Genomic DNA, 19,574 nt, shown 5'->3' with positions numbered 1-19,574 from the left:
CATAAATATAAATCTTACAAATAGCAAGTTACAAGGAGCAAGATGTTCATATGCACATACCTCACCAAAACCAGAAGAGACTGGACCATGAAATACCATTTCATAGAATCATAGAATACCCCGAGTTGGAAGGGACCCATAAAGATCATCAAGTCCATTTCTATTTTGAATTCACATTACCACTATAACTGAAATTTGCTTAGTGTTTTCATGCTGTTGAAATCAGAAGAAAATCCAGATCTGCAATCAGTGAAAATTTGACTAATGTAGAACCCAGATGTGATACAGAACACAGAGCAAAGTTTTAAGTATACAAAATTTCTATTCAAAAGTGTAATTTCATTGTAAAATATATCTTCTTTAATTTTCAGTGTTTATAGTAACAGAATAAAGAAGCTGTATACTTTCTGCAAGGTTATAGCTATGAGATGCACTTAATATTTGAGAAATATTTGGCAACTAAACATTACTGTTCCCATTTTTGCGAAAAAGGCATCTCTTGGAGCACTAGAAATGTTATGAAAAGGCAGTCAGTGAAATAACATATTTGGTATTATAATTCATTTGAACATTTACGTGAAAAGTGCAACATGAGATTAAGTATTCCATCTGTGCAACATGAGATTAAGTATTCCATCTGATTATTAATGAACTGAGAAATGTTTAAAAAGCAATGCAGTTTCACCTATATGTTTTATCCAAAATATATGCTCGATCCATGATTCTGCCAAGCATTTGCAAACAAACAAATTAAAATGAAGTTAAAATGTTAGCAAGACACAATCATAGTGCCCCCTTTCTTATCCACCCCTTCAACTAAAAGCCTCAGTAAGGCTTTCATTATCTTGCCGTTGCGATCAGCTCCGGTACAGGCACATTCTGCAAAAAGGCAAAGGATCACGGAATACAGGAAGGTTTCCTGATCCAGGGAAACCCCAGGGTAGCACAGAGACCAGTCAGGAGCTGGCAGCTCTCCCATGCGGCTGACGAGGCGTAGGCGGGGACAGGAGTAGCGGCAGCTACTACACACACATACAAAAGACAGCCCTACCAAGCACTAGCAACCAGGATTGGTAAACAGGGTGCGGTATTCCAGTTCTTGTGGGAGGGTGCGCAGGATAGGCACCTCTTCCAAGGAGGGCCGTTCGACTGGTTGAGTGGGAGATTTGAAGTACGCAACCCAGCAACCAGGCACTGTTCTGTGACTATCTACACAGGTTGAAGACACTCATCCTACCTGACCCTTAAGGTAGAATAGCAGGCACTTTTCTGAGAGCAGAGACTGCAAGTTGAGGCTGAGGGATCTGGACCCTCTCCCCCAGTGATGACCAATGCCTCCACACCAACAAAGCTGCTGAAGGGAGGGGCTGCAGTGCAGACCTCAGACTGCAGGAAGCATCTAGATCTTCCTCTGGAGGCAGGCGGCAGACCTGCCTGTAAAAGGTGTGCACAGGTGGAGGACCTCTTGCACCAGGTGGCTGAGCTACAGGAGGCAGTGAGAAGGCTGTGTAACATCAGGAAGACTGAGGAGTTAGCTGATTCCAAGCACTGTCTGCAGTGGACCCACAGCCAAGAACTCCCTCACTGGCACATATAGATGGGAGGGAGTTCAATAATGCAGAAGAATGGAAGCAACAGCAAGGACCAGCAGGAGGAAGAGTCTTCCCCTGAAGCCTGAGGTGCTTCAAAACCACTTCACAGCTCTGCAGACTGAAAAAGAAGGACCTTTCACACCAGGAGAGACACTGGAGATGAGTAAGGCAGGCCCATCTGCTCCCTGTATAACAACCATCTGGTGAATCAACAGATGATTACAGATCAATCAAAATGAAAACATAAGGTTTTCCTTTGAGGAGGGGAAGTGAGAGAACGGCTAGGGTAGAATTGAGTTGCCTAGCAGGGTAAAACCACCACAGCATATTAAGGCTCTGCTTCTCAAGATGTGGCCAAACATCACTTGCTGATAGGAAGTAAACAATAATTGTTTTCTCTGTTTGCTTCTGCATGGGCTTTGCTTGTTTTTTTGTTTTTGTTTTTGTTTTTTCCCTTTAATTATCTTTATCTCAAGCTGTAACAAACACACCCTCTCCCACAAATCATATTTTTCTTCTCCTCCATCCCCCTCCACAAAGGAGGATGGGGAGTGAAAGAGTAGTGTTGTGGAGCTTAATTAGCCAACAATATGAAACCACATGGACAGACAGAGAGGGCATGCCAAGTAAGTGAAAGATCTACAAACACGTGCACTTGTGAAAGTAGAGAATGCTGCATGTGTCTTCACTAGTTAACTTCCACCTGTGTCTACATGAATTTTAGGCAAGTCATGCGCTTAAGTGCTGCTAAAGGCAGCCTTTAGCTGGGGCAGCCTATGTGATTAGTCATGCCAGTGTGAAATATGTTCATCTGATTCGTGTCAGTATGGAACAATGCTAGGGCCACATGGTATGATGAATGTGACCTTCTGTCTTACATACCCTTGTATAACCACAAGTCTAAGAAAAACAGAGTGGTTAATGTATATAGTTCTTGTATCTTGCAAAGGAATGTTTTAGCAATTCATGTCAATAGAGAGCTTGAAGGGAAATGTATTTGTAGGCTTTTCCTTGAAGTCTCTGATATCTGGGGGGTTTCAGAATAACTGCAAACTATTATGACTATTGCATGGGACACTATGCAAGTTTCTAATATCTGGCCAGGAGATTAAGGAGACAGGGAGAGCTGAAGAACGACTAAAAGACAAAGCTTGCAGGGGACGCTGCACAAGTCTCTGACATACAGCCAAGTTGGACAAAGGAGAAGGACAAGAGGGAGGAAGACTATGAGCCTTCAGCACGAGAGACCCCCAGAGGTACCACTGGAGACTGATACGCATGCTCCAGTAGGAGGGTTTAGATTCCGGAAACTAATTATAATAACCCTGTTTTTTTTAGAAGTAGTAATGAATATGTATTAACCTAGGAACATAAAACTCGGCTGCTTGATGTAACTGGGGTACGTCTTGGTGGAGCGGAAACTCCCGGCGCACCCAGTGTTGTTTGCCTGCCTCTATTCCTTTAATAAATTGTAAACTTTTATTATAGTCCTATTTTGAAGACTGAGCCATTTATTATAAATGGGGGCTCGTCCGGGAGGGCTTTGGTTCCTGAATTCTGATTTGATCTAGGAGGGGCACCCCACCATTTGGTGGCTCCTGTTTGAGTCAGGTCAGGACTAATGCCATCTTGAACCTGAATAAAGGTAAGCAAAGATTTTGATTTTTTTATGAGCTTCCTTGCCGGCTGCAGCACTGTATTTTGCCCGTAATTCTGCGCGTGAAGATCCGAACAAAGAAGACGGAGTCATAAGTGTTTAAGGCGTATACCATTCGGTTGGGTGGGATTTGGTTGCCTGTGTGTGTAAGACTGTGACTGGGACGGAACTCAGTTCCAAAGCGAGTGTGGAGGTCTTCTAATCGCGGTTCCAATCTCCCGCAAGGGACTTGGCCGGTGAAGGACCGAAGCAATTCCTATACGATTCGTGGGTGGGTGAGAGGTCCTAAACCCCCTGCAAGACACTCTTACTAAGGTAACCAAGGGCTGTGGGAATTGCCATATTAAAATTCCTATATGGGTCAGACAGAATTGATGACCAGGGACCAGAAGAAAGGGAGCAAATTACCAGAAAGTCCAATAGGAATAATGATTAGAAATTGGAGCGATAGAGGCCCCAGAAAAGGAAAGAGTAAATAAATATGGTCCAGTATTGTATGATAGAATGACCAAAAGAACCCTTAAGACCCCATGTATTTTGGCCGATATTTGGGTCCACAGAGGACTGGGTCTGTCAGGCTTTGAACATTCCTGTTAATAGTAGAATACCCGTGGATCCGGAAGAGAGCAAGTATGCTGCACCTGAAACATGGAATTAGAAATTAGAGAGCGATTGATTAAGAATGAATATGTGCTACATTTGCAATGTACTGTGCCTGTGCTGCGCTTAGACCTCCAGATAACAGGAGCCCCTTGGACCCCAAGAACCAGATCAAAACAACCTCACGGTTCGGACTTTAACCAAGGGGTCTGAGATAAGGAGGACTGTTCACAAAGGGACAGGTTATGCATTTGTATAAGAGTATTGGGAAACTTCATGTATATGTAACTCTTTACTCTTTTATAACCAAAGCAAGTTGCCACGTTAGGCACACGACATTGGTGGGGCTACCCCCCCACCCCGTGCCACCCAGCGTCAAGTAAACATACCTACTTTACAATCTTACTGATTGTGGAGTCATATTTCTGTGAGTCATTTTGGTGAGCCAGGCAGGAGACACTCTGTTTGGCTGCAGGATCGGCTGCGGAGCGGACGCCCCTAGGTGCACCCTGAGTGTTTTGCTCGGAGGGGACTCCACTCTCAGCCGCTCACCACAGGAGCAGACAAAGACCTCCTGAAGCTGCAAACAGTATGTTTTCAGCTGCTGGAGGGATACTAACTGGAGTGTTAAAAATTGTATGTCTTATTCTTAAACGTCCAGGTATTTTGTGTTGAAAGTATTTGTGTAAGTGTAAGGGTTCGAAACAAAGTGGAATAAGTCACTCCACGAAGAACACAGTCAGAGACAATACTTGTTTGGTTGGTTATCATTCTAAATTATATCCTTGTGGTATGAATGAGATGTGCTAGAGGCCTCTTTGTGTGATTGCATGATTGTGCTGTGTGAGTGAGACGCAGCGTCACTGCGAAGCGAGTGCGGAGTTCTAGTCCGCGGTTCTGTATTCTCCACGAGGGGAGTGGGCGGAGACAAACGAAGTGTGTGACAGACCGAAAAGAAGGGCTGTTTTATCCAAGTTTTGATTGGTGGTACATAATATATGGGCCTGGTGGTGTATCTTGTGATCCTTTTTTTTTCTCTTAAATGCTTTGAGTGTGACAAGAAAAAAGGCAGGAGCATTATCTAAGTAACTAACAGTTGAGAAGTGTTGGTGTATTTGCTGTGGTGTGTGGTCAGTTTCCCAAGTACTGGAGAGGGGGCTGACTGATTATCAAAGCAGTAGAATGGAGAAAGTCGTTTCTTCAGTGGTTTGGGCTTGAGCCCTGGGAATTTGGTAAGAAGGGGGAGAGGGAATTTATTTAGGCCTCAATACCTTTTTAAACCCCCATATTGACGGATATACAGGAGTGATTCTTTGTTTCGTATAGGCTTACTAACAAAGTGCATGAGAAAAATTGGCATTCGGCTTGAAATTCGGTCCTGTTGAAATGTAAATTTTGTGGAAAAGGTGGTAATGTTTATCTAGAAGACAAAGGATGAGTGCTTCAGCTGTCTTCCTGAAGTTCTGTGGATTTATGATTGAAACGGGGCTCATTAATAATTTGAAATAGTAAAGTTTGTATGTGGGAAGAGGAGTTTAATCCCAGAGAATTGGGACATTTGGGAAGAAGATTAGGAAAAGATAGTAAAAACCCGCAGTAAAAAGGTTTTCGTGGAAGTTGAAACAAAGGACAGTAACTAGTAAGGAATAGTAATAAATAAACAAATAAAAGGGAATGGGAAATCAAGGAAATGGGTAATATCCAAAACAGAGACGTTTTAAAGAAATCCTCCTTTGGTGCATATTAGCACATTGGAAGGATATTGTTAGAACTGGGGGCACAGAAAGCAAGAGGACTTTCACTAAGTATTGCAATCAATGGTGGCTACTATACAAGCTAAATGGCCACTTCATGGATCAATCGACTATAACACTATCTTGCAATTAATGTTGTTTTTGAGGAGAGAAGGAAAATAGGATGAAATGTATTATACTGAGATGTTTCAGCATCTTAGAGGGAAAAGGAGTGGAATTAAGTTGGCCCCTGACTAAGCCTTTGGTGTTGGCATGAGAAAAGTACAGGCTGGAGAAAGATAAAGGAAGGGTTAAGAGTTGTTGAATGTGTTAAAGGTGCGGCATGTAGTATTTAACAGAGCTGTTTGAAGTTGAATGAGCAGGGAAAGAGGATATAGGAATGTTAATAGTTCTGCCTCAACAGGAGGCTGGGATCTCAAAATCACCTGTGCAAGCACTTTGGGGCAGAGGGACCATGATGGGTCCGAGAGAGTTGTCATGGAAACAGAAAAGCAGTTAACTCTTAAAACAATCTGAGTTTATGAGTGAGCTCAGATTGCCAATGGGACTGCTCAGGGAACTGTTGACAATTGCATTCCCCTGACCGGCCCCACGCTGAGACTATAGTCACCCCGGAAATAATGAACGGTTAAGATCTGGTTAAATTGGGAATGGAGAATCTGTTCCAACAAGATCCAAAAGAAGCCCCTATGGAATTTTTGGACCGACTATGAAATGCAATGGAAAACAAAACAAACGAAACTAGAAAAAATAGGGGCTAAATTAGAACAAGGAAGATGGACACTGCCAGACAGGCGAGAGATATTGCCAGAAGCTTATGCAAAGCAAATATTGGGACGTTTGCATGCACAAACACATTGGGGTACAAAGGCATTAAGTGATCATTTACTAAAACAATTTGGTTGCATTGTTTTTTTTTGAAATAGCAAAGCAAATTACATAACCATTGCTTAACTTGTCAGAAGATAAAAAAGAAAGTGTTTCAACAAGCAGCCACAGGAGGGAGAAACAAAACAAAACAGCTTATAGGGCTTTTGAGAAAGTACAAGTTGATTTCACTGAATTGCCCAAAGTAGAGAGGATAAAATACATATATCTATTTGTAATAGTAGATCATTTAACACAATGGGTAGAAGCTTATCCTGTAGCACGAGCTACGGCACAAATGGTGGTAAAAATTCCATTAGAACACCTGATACCTAGATGTGGGATAATCCAGTACACATTGATTCTGATCAGGGCACACACCTTACTTCTAAAATAATAAAATTATTATGTCAATCATTAGGTATTCAGTGGGAATACCATACTCTGTGGCACCCACAAAGTTCAGGGAAAGTAGAAAAACTGAGCCATTTATTACAAATGGTGTTTCTGCCCAATCACTGGGATATATGCTCACCTTTGTTATTGGTTGGACCTAAAAAGGAGAAAATGGCAGCAATGTTCCCTAACCTGGGCAGAGACCCCAGGTTCTTGGAAACCAGGCTGAGCCTCAATGGCTGGACAGGGTTGAGAGGAGATGAGAGAGGAAAAAGGGTGGGATAAATTCACTAAACTATTCGGGTCAGCCAAACAGAAGAAAAAATACTGCAATGTTATATACATGTATATATATACACAATAACTTACCACTATTTTTTGTAGTGATAAGAATGCACTTGAAACACAGATTTGTATTATTTTAGTAGTAGAAGAGAGAACAAAACACAGAAGCGTGAACTTGTGAAATAACTACGTCTGTTTCTACAGCTCCTAAGAAGGCTGCTCATCCTACAAAGTCCCCTATAACCGTCATGCCCCAAACACTACGAAATGTAGGCCCCTCTGGAGCTGCCGCTCAGCATCTTACAGCCTGCCCCCCAGCGAGACAGCCTCCCTAAGGCCATCCCTAACCCACAGCGCTGACTCCTTTCCCACCTTTTACAGTAGGGAAAAGCCGCCGCCGCCCCCCGAAGGGATACCACTGGGACCAAGCCCCCTCCCTCGGAACGCATAAAGCCACGGCACTGAGGACGGCTTACATCCCATCCCTGCGCCGGCTCCGCCCTTTAGCCACCGCCCCCTCCCCACCCCCAATCTCACCTTGAAGGGGTTGTTGAGGTCTGGGTCAGCGAAGGGATTGTTATCGAAATCTGACATGGTGGGGGCTGCAATCATCGAGCGGAGATGTTTATTCCCCCACAGCACAGCACAGCACTCCACCCCACCCCACCCCACCCCCCTTCCGCTCACCAACTCACAGGCTACCTCCTACTGCTATTATCAGCTGCTACAGCTCGGACCCAAAGCCGCCAGTAAGTAAGCGTCAGCCTCCCAAAATGGCTGCCCTTGAAGTGACAGTGAGGATAAGACGTCCCCGGAAGGGAAAGGGAGTGCCTGTTCCTGGGCTGGGTAGGAGGTGGTAGGGTTAGAAGAGCCCATTCCCGGGGTAGGGAGTGAGGAGAGTGGGCTCAGCGAGCGAGTTCATTCGTGATGGTGGAGGAGGGGGCTGAGTGTTAGAGACCAGTAGGTTCGGTGCGGCAGGTGGGGAAGGGTGTCCGTACGTTATTAACGGTCACGGTGGGCGCAGGTTGTCTCATATCAAAGAGCAGCACTCGCTCGGCAGCTCTGAGCCGCCCGCTCTTGTCCGAGCCTTGGGCTGGACCGTCGAGCGCTGCAGACACTCGCCTTCCCGCAAAGCTCCTCCGGTCCTGGGCTTCGTATCCACTCCCCTGGCCAGACGCGGTCGCTGCTGGCTCGGCCAGGATAGCTCCCATTTGGTAACCGTCTCTTAGGGTTACTCAGTACCGTGCGGATGGTACCTGAAGGGAAGAGGTGCATGACCAAGCGTATAGTTTCTCAGGTGTCTTACGTAAGGGTTTAACAAGGGCTGTACATAGGGTAAAGTTTTGAAATGCAGTCACAAAATCCTCCTTCCTTTGGTCGATGCATTAAAAGAGCTTCTTGGAAACATTCAACCAAACTCATCAAGCATCTTATAAATTTCTCTGTGCGATGATAAGCTGTGATGCTGATGTGGTTTAAGAAATTGTGAAGATTATCAGAGGGGGGGCTTCAAAGTGATAACACTAGAACTGAAGGAAGAGCCAATCTGGCTTTGTACTCGGGACATACTGCATGAGAGTTTCAGGGAACTGTTGAAAGACTTTTCAAATATTTCATCAGAAATATTGATGCTGCAGTTTGAAGACCAAGGAACCCAGTCATAATGATGCAAGTAAATGGGAAAAACTGTTTAAAGCACTGAATTTTTGGTTCAGAGCTATTATTAAAACTTGAAATTCTGTATACTTGATATCAAACAATAAGTCTACACTGATGCAACACTTAAAAACAGTGAATCATGAATTTCTTTACATGCTTTCTAAAGAAGTTATTTAAATGCAAAAAGAGAGGTTTGAGACAGATTAGTCTGTAGTTTAACTAGAAGGCCAATTTAACTCTAACAGAAATTTCTTTCAACTTTTTGGTATTCAAATATGATTTTTTTCCTGTGTAATAATAATAAGCTAAGTATGAGACACAATATCTAGGGTTTATTAAAGACTGTCTCAGAGCATTAACATGTATTTTAATGGTTCTACATATATCATTACTGATCCTGATGTTGGCAGTTATTGTGATAGTAGTGTTCTATCAACAAGTCAAGCAAAATCCTACACATGTAAGAGAATTGATTTTGCACGGATGAGTAAAGAAAGCAATAACTGCCCTAAGGAAGTTAATGCAATTTATACGGAAGTTTCTCAATTATTTGTGAGAGACTGTCACATATAAGATGAAACGCAAATGGAACACATTATAGAAGCATAGTTTCTAAAGAACAAAATACTTTTTACTTTTTTGGTGCTATGAAGTGTAAATTACTTCATACTTCAAAAAACACAAAGGCAGCTGTTGTACAATCAACAAAGGTACATTACAGTATTAGTCATTCATATAGCTCACCTATGGTGACAGGAAATTATGTTGTTTTCCAATATTCACCCGTGGCTCAATATATTATATCTCAATGATACATGTTGATAGTTCAAAAGCTGTGGGCATCGACAACCTCTTCTTTCAACCGAATGTGATTTTCCTCATATTCCAAGAGTTTCAGAATTAGAAAAGATAACTGATTAGCCAAGGATGCCCCCCTCAAGTCCTCTCTACACCTTTCTGTCCAAAAATTGGAATTTAATTTTTTTAGTGTTAAGTAAGAATTACTTACAATAAGAAGAAAAACTTTAAAAAAAAAAATGTAAGAAAAACTTACAATAAAATATTTATAATTCTGGTACAAGATATTGAGAGAGGGAATTAGGAGAATCTATTCTAGTAGTAATAGAGCACTGACAGCATAAAATTAGTATGCTACTTAGTGTCTTTGCTAACTATGGTGCATTGTACAAATTAACTAAAGCAAGAATCCTTGGGCCCCTTACCAAGGTCAGTCTCCTAATGAGAGTGCGAGCCTATCTTAAGAAACTGGTAGAAACTGGTCCTGCAGATGGACAAGAGCCAAGGAGCAACTGAGTCTGTGCAAAGACAAGAGGTCAACTAGCGGTGACGAGGAAGTGTTATAAGTTGCCCCCTTAATTAATTTTCAGAGGGCATTGTATTAATCATATAAAAGAATTTATTGAGTAAGCAAACAGCAAGCAAAACAGCGCTGGGTGGCCGGGGAGTCTCTGCTCCGCCAACGGCGCGCACCTCACCCCCGCCAGGGTCCCTTTTTATATCTTGGTAATTCCGGGATTACGCAGCACATCCTGGTATGTTCTGCAACTGCGCGCACTGTTGCTAGGGGGTCGTCCCAGTCTCTCTGGTGGTTGTGAAGATGAAGGCCGTAGTCTTCCTCTGCATTGTGGCTCGACTCCCTTTCCTCACTAGGTCATGTTGACCCAGCACAAAGCAGGAAGGCAGAACGTTATCATGCTGGTTCAGCAGCTTATCAGGAAATGGTTACAGGAGCTTTGCAACAGTGACTTTAAACAAAAGATGGAACTAAGATGCAAGGGGGGGGAAGGGGAGGAAACTCCCTCCCCCTTGCCGGTTTAAGGGCCCTGTCTCGTTACTTTAAGTAAAGGAATTTCATGATGTCTAGCCAGGCATTTCAGTTTCTTATCTCAGCAGGAGACCTTTACTACCCCCACTTCTTCAAGCAGGACTCCTTCTCCTTATAATACAAAAGACAATGAACAAACATTTATTGTATATTACAGAAGAGTCATCAATCTTCATCCCCATGACCTCCGATGACCACCATCAGAAGACACTGCGCAAGCGCAGATGGGAGAAGATTATGGAAATGACTCCTTGGAACTAATTTTAATATGAAGCGGGGACAGGTTATGAATATGTATAGGTGTATTGTGAAACTTCATGCATATGTAACTTTACTGCATAAAACCAAGGCAAGTTGCTGCGTCAGGTGCACACGACTTTGGCGGGACTACCCCCCCATGCTGCCCAGCGCTGAATAAACATACCTACTTTACAATCTTACTGATTGTGGAGCCCGTTTTCCGCAAGTCAATATAGCTCATAATAGAATAGTTCATTTGGAAGGGACCTACAAAGACCATCAAATCCAATTGCCTGACATCTTCAGGGCTAACCATAAGTTAAAGTGTATTATTGAGAGTGTTATTCAAATGCCTCTATTACAGCATTTGACTGCCCTCACAGTTGTGGTTTAACCCAGCCGGCAGCTAAGCACCACACAGCCGTTCCCTCACTCTCCCCACTCAGTCTCTGGGATGGGGGAGAGAAATGAGAAAATGAAGCCTGTGAGTTGAGATATAGTTTATTAAGACAGTAAAATAAAATAATAATGATAATAGTACTACTGTTAATGTGTACGAAACAAGTGATGCGCAATACAATTGCTCACCACCCGCTGACTGATGCCCAGCTTATCCCCAAGCAGTTGGCCCCCCTCCCCCGGCTAGCCACCCCTATATATTGTTTAGCATGACGTCAGATGGTATGGAATACCCCTTTGGCTAGTTTGGGTCACCTGTCCTGGGTCTGTCCCCTCCCAGCTCTTGCTGCACCCCTAGCCTGCCCCCCGGCAGAACAGAGCAAGAAGCTGAAAAGTCCTTGGCTTAGTGTAAGCACTGCTCTGTAACAATTAAAACATCAGTGTTTATCAACATTATTCTCATCCTAAATCTAAAATGTAGCACCCTAGCAGCTACTAGGAGGAAAACTTGTAGAGGGATTTTTGAAACAGCAAGGAAGCCATGACTTGCTTCAGCTGAGCAAACCAAGCTACTAGGACGACTACGAGGAGTTCCCATGACGATGTTCCCTTATTGCCCGATTGAGGAGCTAAAAATATTGTTGCCAGCAGCTGGCTTCAATCTATGTGACTGCTAATCACAAGGGGGTTGGTTTCTTGCAGGTGGGGTTGTTTTCTTGCAGTTGTTTGTCTGAGTGCTTTTGACCAATAATCTTGTGTGAGACAATATCCGCCTCTGTTAAGTTTGGTATAAAAGTCAGGCTATTTGGGTAATAAAGGGAGAGCATCATCTGACTGTATTGGTCTCTGTTATGGCTTTGGCCGTTCTTCCTGCAACAAATGGCGCCTGAATGCGGCAGGACCTGGGACATCGGTGATTGAGCCGGACCTCAGAATTTCTACAGGAGAATGGAGGAGTCGGTGAAGACGGGGGAAGAGTAGCGCTGTGAGCCCAGAAGAGTGGTGGGAGGTAGGAGATCGTTTATGGGATAAAGTCATCTCAAGTGGAAAGCTGGATAAAGAAGTAACTGGGGCGTGGTGGACAGTGATTAATGTGCTGTGCGGTATGAAAGCCGAGCAGCAGGAAGTAATGGCGGCAGCTTAAGCTCTAGCAGTACCGCCTGGGACAGACAGCACGCCTGGTGCAAAGCGCCGCCAGCCCAGCCGCCTGCCCTGCTGTCAGCTCCGGGCAGCTGCCGGCTGCTGCATTTCTCCGGTTTGAGCGCCCACCTGCACGCATCGGGCTGCTGCATCATGTTTGCCTGCTCCTGCGCCTGGGCCTGCCACCCTGTGGGTCCCCGCAAGCTGCCGCCGTTGCTTTTCCCCCTGCTACCCCACACCCTCGCGCTGGCACCCCCTCAGCCCACCGGCCCCTCTGCTGGCGCTGCGGGCTACCGCCGGCAGCTTGGCCAAGGATGTGGGTGGATCCCCTGAAAAGGCAGCCACAGATCTCAGCAGTGAAAACAAGAAACTCAATAAATCCCAGCAGCTGAAAAAAAGTTTTCAAAGAATGTGGTGCTGTAGGGGTTTTATTCCACGTTGGAATTTCATCAGTATCTCTACCTGGCTGTGTCAAGTGGTGTGGATATGACTGCAGTTCTCTTCAAACTTGGTTTCAGTGAATCATCGCTACAAACTAAAAGGGCTGCTGGTACAGGCACATTTCTGTTGGCATATGCTATTCACAAATTGTTTGCTCCAGTTCGACTCAGCATTACTATAGTTTCTGTGCCATTTATTCTCCGATACTGCCGGAAGATTGGTTTCTTCATTGAGATAAGGATGACAGTTGAGAGAAGTAATGGGCAAAACATGGACTGGATTTTTTTTATGAATGTATTAGTTGTGAAGAATTTAAGAAAGCAGAAATTGTGAGGAATATGTTTCATATTAGTGTGGTGAAGGGATGAGGGGTGGTGTGTGTGAAATATGTTCATCTGATCCATGTCAATATGGAACAATGCTAGGGCCGCATGATGGAATGTGACCTTCTGTCTTACATACCCTTGTATAACCACAAGTCTGAGAGAAGCAGAGTGGTTAGTGTATATAGTTCTTGTAGCTTGTAAAAGAATGGACTAGCAGTTTGTGTCAATAGGGGCTTTGAAGGGTTAACATTGAGGCCCAAGTCTGGGTCTGGGAGAAAAGAAAATAAGGAGGGGTTTGAGATAACCTGAAGGGTTAGCTTTGAAGCTCAAGTCTGGGTCTGGGAGATTAGGGAATAGGAGGGAGTTTTTCTTCTTTTAGATAACTACAGACCATTGCACAAGAGGCACATAAATCTCTGATATCTGGCACAGAGACTACTAAACAAAGAGAGAAGGGAAAATGAAGAACAACTGAAGGACAAAGCCTGGGAGGAAGGCTACGAGCCTTCAACATGAGGGACCCCCAGAGCGCCCACCTGAGACTGATACGCATACCCCAGTGGGAGAGTCCAGACTCCGAGAACTAATTATAATAACCCTGCTTTTTCTAGAAGTAGTAATGAATATGTATTAGCCTAGGAGCAGAAAAACCTGCCATCTAATGTAACTGGTGTGCGTCTTGGTGGAGCAGAGACTCCCAGTGCACCCAGCGCTGTTTGCCTGCCTCTATTAGTTTAATAAATTGTAAACTTTGATTGCAATCCTGTTTGGGACTCAGTCATTTATTATAAATGGGGGCTCGTCCGGGATGGCTCTGGTTCCTGAATTCTGACTTGATCTAGGAGGGGTGCCCCACCATTTGGTGGCTCCTGTTTGAGTCGGGTCGGGACTAATGCCTTCTTGAAGCTGAATAAAGGCAAGCAAAGATTTTATTTTATTTATGAGCTTCCTTGCCGGCTGCAGCACTGTATTTTGCCCGTAATTCTGCGTGCGAAGATCCGAACAAAGACAACGGAGTCATAAGTATTTAAGGAGTATACCATTTAGTTGGGTGGGATTTGGTTGCCTGTGTGTGTAAGATTGTGACTGAGACGGAACTCAGTTCCGAAGTGAGTGTGGAGGTCTTCTAACCGCGGTTCCAATCTCCCGCAAGGGACTTGGCCGGTGAAGGACCAAAGTGATTCCTATAGGATTCGTGGGTGGGTGAGAGGTCCTAAACCCCCTGCAAGACACTCTTACTAAGGTAACCAAGGGCTGTGGGAATTGCCATAGTAAAATTCCTAGATGGGTCAGAGAAAATCAAAGACTGAGGACCAGAAGAAAGGGAGCAAATTACCAGACATACCACCAGAAAGTCCATTAGGAATAATGATTAAAAATTTGAATGATAGGGGCCCCAGAAGAGGAAAAAGTAAATTAAAAATTGTCCTATATTGTATGATAGAATGGCCAAAGGAGCCTTTAAGACCACATATCTTTTGGCCTGTCTTTGGATCCTTTGAAGATTGGATACACATTTTAATTCAAAGGAACCTTTTAGCCAGGAAGAAAGTGATTATGCAGGATTGTGGATCAGGGCTTCACATCCTTTTCCAGCCTTGATATATACACTAAAAACAGATGAGAAATGTGAAGAAGAAGAAAAACAGGAAAAAGAAAAATATGATAAATGGGAGCCTTTGGATAACTTACCACCTCCATATCCTAACAATCTACCCCCGGTGGCTCCCCCTCTGGTGGCCGTGGTATCTCCACCAGTACCACCGTTGTCCCTGCCTCCATCACTGACAACATTGGAATTGGACCAACCCCAGGCTGCGTGCACAAGAAGTAGGACTGCCGTATCAGAGAGCTTCTCTATATCCTTTAAGAGAGGTACCCCTCGGAGACAATCAGGGAGGCATCGGGTTTGTGGCAGTCCCATTAAATACCACAGATGTAAGGAATTTCAAGAAAGAAATGGGAACCTTATTAGATGACCCCTTCGGAGTAGCTGAAAAACTGGACCAATTCTTAGGCCCCAATACTTACTCCTGGGAAGAAATACAGTCCATTTTAGGGATCTTATTTACTGTTGAGGAAAGGGGAATGATTATGCAAACCAGAATGAGGATTTGGGAAAGACAGAATCAAGCAGGACCCCCGGGAGACCAAAAATGGCCAAATGTGGATCCCCGCTGGGATCATCAACAACCCCAAGGAAGACAGAATATGAGGGATTTGAGAACATTAATCATACAGGGAATAAGGGAAGCAGTTCCCCAAGGGCAAAACATTAATAAAGCATTTAATGAATGACAAGGGAAAGATGAATCTCCAACAGAATGGTTGGAGAGATTAAGGAAAAGCCTACAAATGTATTCAGGAATTGACCCGAATACAGTGGTTGGAACTGCACTCCTTAGAACGCAATTTGTAGCTAAATCCTGGGGGGACATAAGAAGAAAATTAGAAAAATTGGAAGACTGGCAAGAGAGAGGATTAGAAGAATTACTTAGGGAAGCACAGAAAGTATATGTTAGGAGAGATGAGGAAAAATAAAAAGCAAAAACCAAGATCTTTGTAGCAGCAGTAAGAGAAAGTCAGAAAAGGACCTCGTCCGGAGAGAGGAGGGAAAAATGAATAGAAAAAAACCCTAGAAGGCAGCCTTGTCGAGAAAGATTCACAATTCCTGTCTGTTACTATTGCAACAAGAAGGGACATATTCAGAGGAACTGTCGTAAGCAGGATCAAGATGAGAAAATGTTTAAAGAAGAATAGGAGTGTCAGGGGCTATATCTTCTGGGGCTTCAACATCAACAGAGCCCTTGATAAAACTATTAATAGGTCCCCATAAAGAGGAAGTTTTATTTTTAGTGGACACAGGGACTGAAAAATCCACTATTCAAAAACTTCCAAAAGGAATAGAAGAAGGGAAGAGTTATATGTCAGTAGTAGGAGCAAAAGGAGAACCTTTTAAGGTACCTGTTTTGAAAGATGTGGAAGTGGAAACAGAGGAGAAAATTTGTTTTAATGATTTACTTTTGCTCCCTGAAGCGGAGTACAATCTATTAGGAAGGGATTTGATTTTGAGATTAAACCTGAGCATTCAAAGCCAAGGGGACAAGTTGCAGATTAAATGATACACTTTAACACAAAAGGATGAAGAAGTCATTAACCCTTCAGTGTGGTATAAGGAAGGGGAAACTGGAAAGATAGAAATGGACCCCATAAATGTTCAAATAATGGATCCACATCGTCCAATTAGAATCAAACAATACCCTATACCAATGGAGGGTCAAAAAGGATTAAAACCTGTAGTTGATAGACTTCTGGAAAAAGGTACTCTAGAACCATGTATGTCACCTCATAATACACCCATCCTCCCCGTGAAGAAACCGGATGGGTCATACAGAATGGTACAGGACCTGAGAGCTGTAAACCAGCGAATAATCACTAAATTCCCTGTGGTGGCAAATCCTTATGCTTTACTAAGTCATATCTCTCCCAGACATACTTGGTATAGTGTAATAGATTTGAAAGATGCTTTTTAGGCCTGCCCTCTGGATGAGGAATCCAGAGATTATTTTGCCTTTGAGTGGGAGGACCCCGAAATGGGACGGAAACAACAATTAAGATGGATTGTGTTACCACAGGGGTTTACAAAGTCACCAAATCTATTTGGACAAACTTTAGAGAAAGTTTTACAAGACTTCACATTACTCAGGGACGTAAAATTATTACAATATGTGGACGATCTATTAGTAGCGGGAGAAACTGAAGAGGGAACTGGAAATTGTTAAATTTCATAGGAGAAAAGGAATTAAAGGTATCTCGATCAAAATTACAGTTTGTGGAACAGGAAGTAAAGTATTTAGGGCATTGGCTGAATAAAGGAAGAAAGAAGTTAGATCTTGACAGGGTATCTGGTATCCTGTCCCTAAGACCCCCACAAACTAAAAAGGAAATCCGGCAAATATTGGGATTATTAGGATATTGTAGACCATGGCTTGAAAGCTACAGTGAAAAGGTCAAATTCTTATATGAGAAATTAACTAATAACCAACTTAAGTGGTTCACAGAAGATGAACAGAAATTTGAGGAAATAAAAAGGGCATTAATACAAGCACCTGTATTGAGTCTCCCAGACCTGGACAAACCTTTTTATCTCTTTGTGAACACATCAAATCAGACAGCATATGGAGTTCTTAATCAAGATTGGGCAGGGATTAAGAAACCCGTGGGGTATTGTTCTAAATTACTCGACCCAGTAAGTAGAGGGTGGCCTGCTTGTCTCCAAGCTTTGGTCGCTAAAGCATTATTAATAGAGGAAGTTAGAAAAATTACTTTTAGTGCTCCCTTAAAAGTGTATACTCCACACAATGTCAGAAGTGTCTTACAACAGAGAGCGGAGAAATGGTTAACAGATAGCCGGATCCTAAAGTATGAAACGATACTAATTGACTCCACTGACTTAGAACTGAGGGTAACCTCTGCTCAGAGTCCAGCACAATTTTTGTTCGGAAAACCATCGGAGGAGTTACAACATAACTGTTTAGAGGTAATTGAAACTCAGACTAGAGTGAGGCCAGACTTAAGGGATACTGAGTTGGGGAAGGGGGAAGCACTTTTTGTAGATGGCTCCTCCCGAGTGGTGGAAGGAAAAAGAAAATCAGGATATACAATAATTAATAAGGACCTAGAACCCGTGGAATCAGGACCTTTGAGCCCATTATGGTCAGCTCAGGCTTGTGAGCTGTATGCCCTATGTAGGGCTCTGGAACTACTAAAAGGGAAAAGTGGAACTGTATATACAGATTCTAAATATGCATATGGGGTAGTCCATACTTTTGGGAAAATTTGGGAAGAAAGAAGTTTAATTAATACTCAAGGGAGGAATCTTATACATCAAGAATTAATAACAAAAATGTTAAGGGCATTAAGACAACCAAAAGAAATAGCAGTGGTACATGTAAAAGGACACCAAAAGGGATTAGATTACCAAACCAAAGGAAATAACCTAGCAGATAAAGAGGCTCAGGAAGCAGCTTTGAGGACTCAGGTTGCTAAAATTAATATAGTACGAGAGGAAGAAGGGCGAGAGGAAGGAGAAACAAAGTTTACCCCTGAGGAACAAGCAAAACTGAAAAAAATAGGGGCTAAGTTAGAACAAGGAAAATGGACACTGCCCGACGGGCGAGAGATATTGCCAAAAGCTTATGCGAGACAAATATTGGGACGTTTGCATTCACAAACACATAGGGGCACAAAGGCATTAAGTGATCATTTACTAAAACAATTTGGTTGCATTGGGATTTTTGAAATAGCAAAGCAGATTACACAAGGTTGTTTAACTTGTCAGAAGATAAATAAGAAAGTGTTTCGACAAGCAGCCACGGGAGGGAGAAAAACAGTTTATAGGCCCTTCGAGAGAGTACAAGTTGATTTCACTGAATTGCCCAAGGTAGGGAGGATAAAATATTTATTGGTAATAGTAGATCATTTAACACAATGGGTAGAAGCTCATCCTGTAGCACGAGCTACGGCACAAACGGTGGTAAAAATTTTATTGGAACACTTGATACCCAGATATGGGATAATCCAGTACATTGATTCTGATCAGGGCACACACTTCTAAAATAATAAAATTATTATGTCAATCATTAGGTATTCAGTGGGAATACCACACTCCGTGGCACCTACAAAGCTCAGGGAAAGCAGAGAGAATGAATCAAAAAATAAAACAACAATTGGATAAGTTAATGGTCGAGACACAAATGCCGTGGACGAAATGCTTACCATTGGCACTTCTAAACATAAGAACTAAACCACACAGTGAGACTGGATTATCGCCATATGAAATGTTATATGGTATGCCTTATTTTCAAGGGATGCCTCTAGGGAACAATGTAGTTGAGGTTCGTAATATTCAGAAATATATAATTACTATTGGAAGGAGATTACAAGAGCTAAGAGAAATTGGCATGCTGGCTCAAACACCACCTTTAGGATTTGCAATTCATCAGTTAAGACCAGGAGATAAGGTTCTAATAAAAACATGGAAAGAAAAAAACCTATCTCCCCTCTGGGAAGGACCCTTTCTTGTTTTATTAACTACAGAAACAGCTGTAAGAACTGCTGAGAAAGGATGGACACGTGTCGCGAGTAAAAGGCTCAGTGAAGGAGTGGAAAGTAACATCTGAACCAGGAAAAACTAAACTGACCATCAGACGAACTTGAAGAGACCTTCATCAAAGAGCATAAGCTAAGTTGCTGTGGGAATTTTATTGTAATTACTCCTGTAAAATTAGTAAACAGAGAAACTCCTGAGCAGGTACCTATTAAGGGAAAAGATTTATTAATAACAGGGATCAGTTAAGTATTATCCCCCTA

At 43.0% G+C, this 19,574-nt stretch overlaps 2 protein-coding genes and 2 long non-coding RNA genes across 7 annotated transcripts in view; 3 read left to right on the top strand and 1 right to left on the bottom strand.

The window, feature by feature from the left end:
- The window catches only part of LOC311426323 (secretory carrier-associated membrane protein 1-like), a 145,490-nt gene extending 137,539 nt beyond the window's left edge, over positions 1 to 7,951 (bottom strand). Inside the window, exons 1-2 of one of the 4 annotated variants that reach the window (XM_084502756.1) lie at positions 7,839 to 7,951; positions 7,689 to 7,753 (exon numbers count right to left, since the gene is read on the bottom strand). In XM_084502756.1, coding sequence (XP_084358882.1) covers positions 7,689 to 7,745 — 57 coding nt within the window. In that variant the 5' untranslated portion in view covers positions 7,746 to 7,753; positions 7,839 to 7,951. Of the gene's footprint in view, positions 1 to 7,688 lie in introns of all 4 variants that reach the window. The other 3 variants (XM_084502755.1, XM_084502757.1, XM_084502754.1) reach the window with 3 other exon arrangements.
- Positions 1 to 19,574, top strand: part of LOC311426402 — a 579,678-nt gene that overhangs the window by 118,507 nt on the left and 441,597 nt on the right. The gene's annotated exons all lie outside the window — the stretch shown is intronic.
- The window catches only part of LOC311426268 (uncharacterized protein), a 36,532-nt gene that overhangs the window by 6,647 nt on the left and 10,311 nt on the right, over positions 1 to 19,574 (top strand). The window lies entirely within an intron of this gene.
- Positions 7,757 to 13,963, top strand: LOC311426413. Its single transcript, XR_014686728.1, has 2 exons — positions 7,757 to 7,900; positions 10,814 to 13,963. It is a non-coding gene; the product is annotated as an uncharacterized lncRNA (long non-coding RNA).

This window comes from Aythya ferina (assembly GCF_964211825.1).
Source record: "Aythya ferina genome assembly, chromosome: W".
Classification (NCBI taxonomy): Eukaryota; Metazoa; Chordata; class Aves; order Anseriformes; family Anatidae; genus Aythya; species Aythya ferina.
Note: the sequence above shows the minus strand (reverse complement) of the source record. Positions and strands in the feature narration are given on the sequence as shown.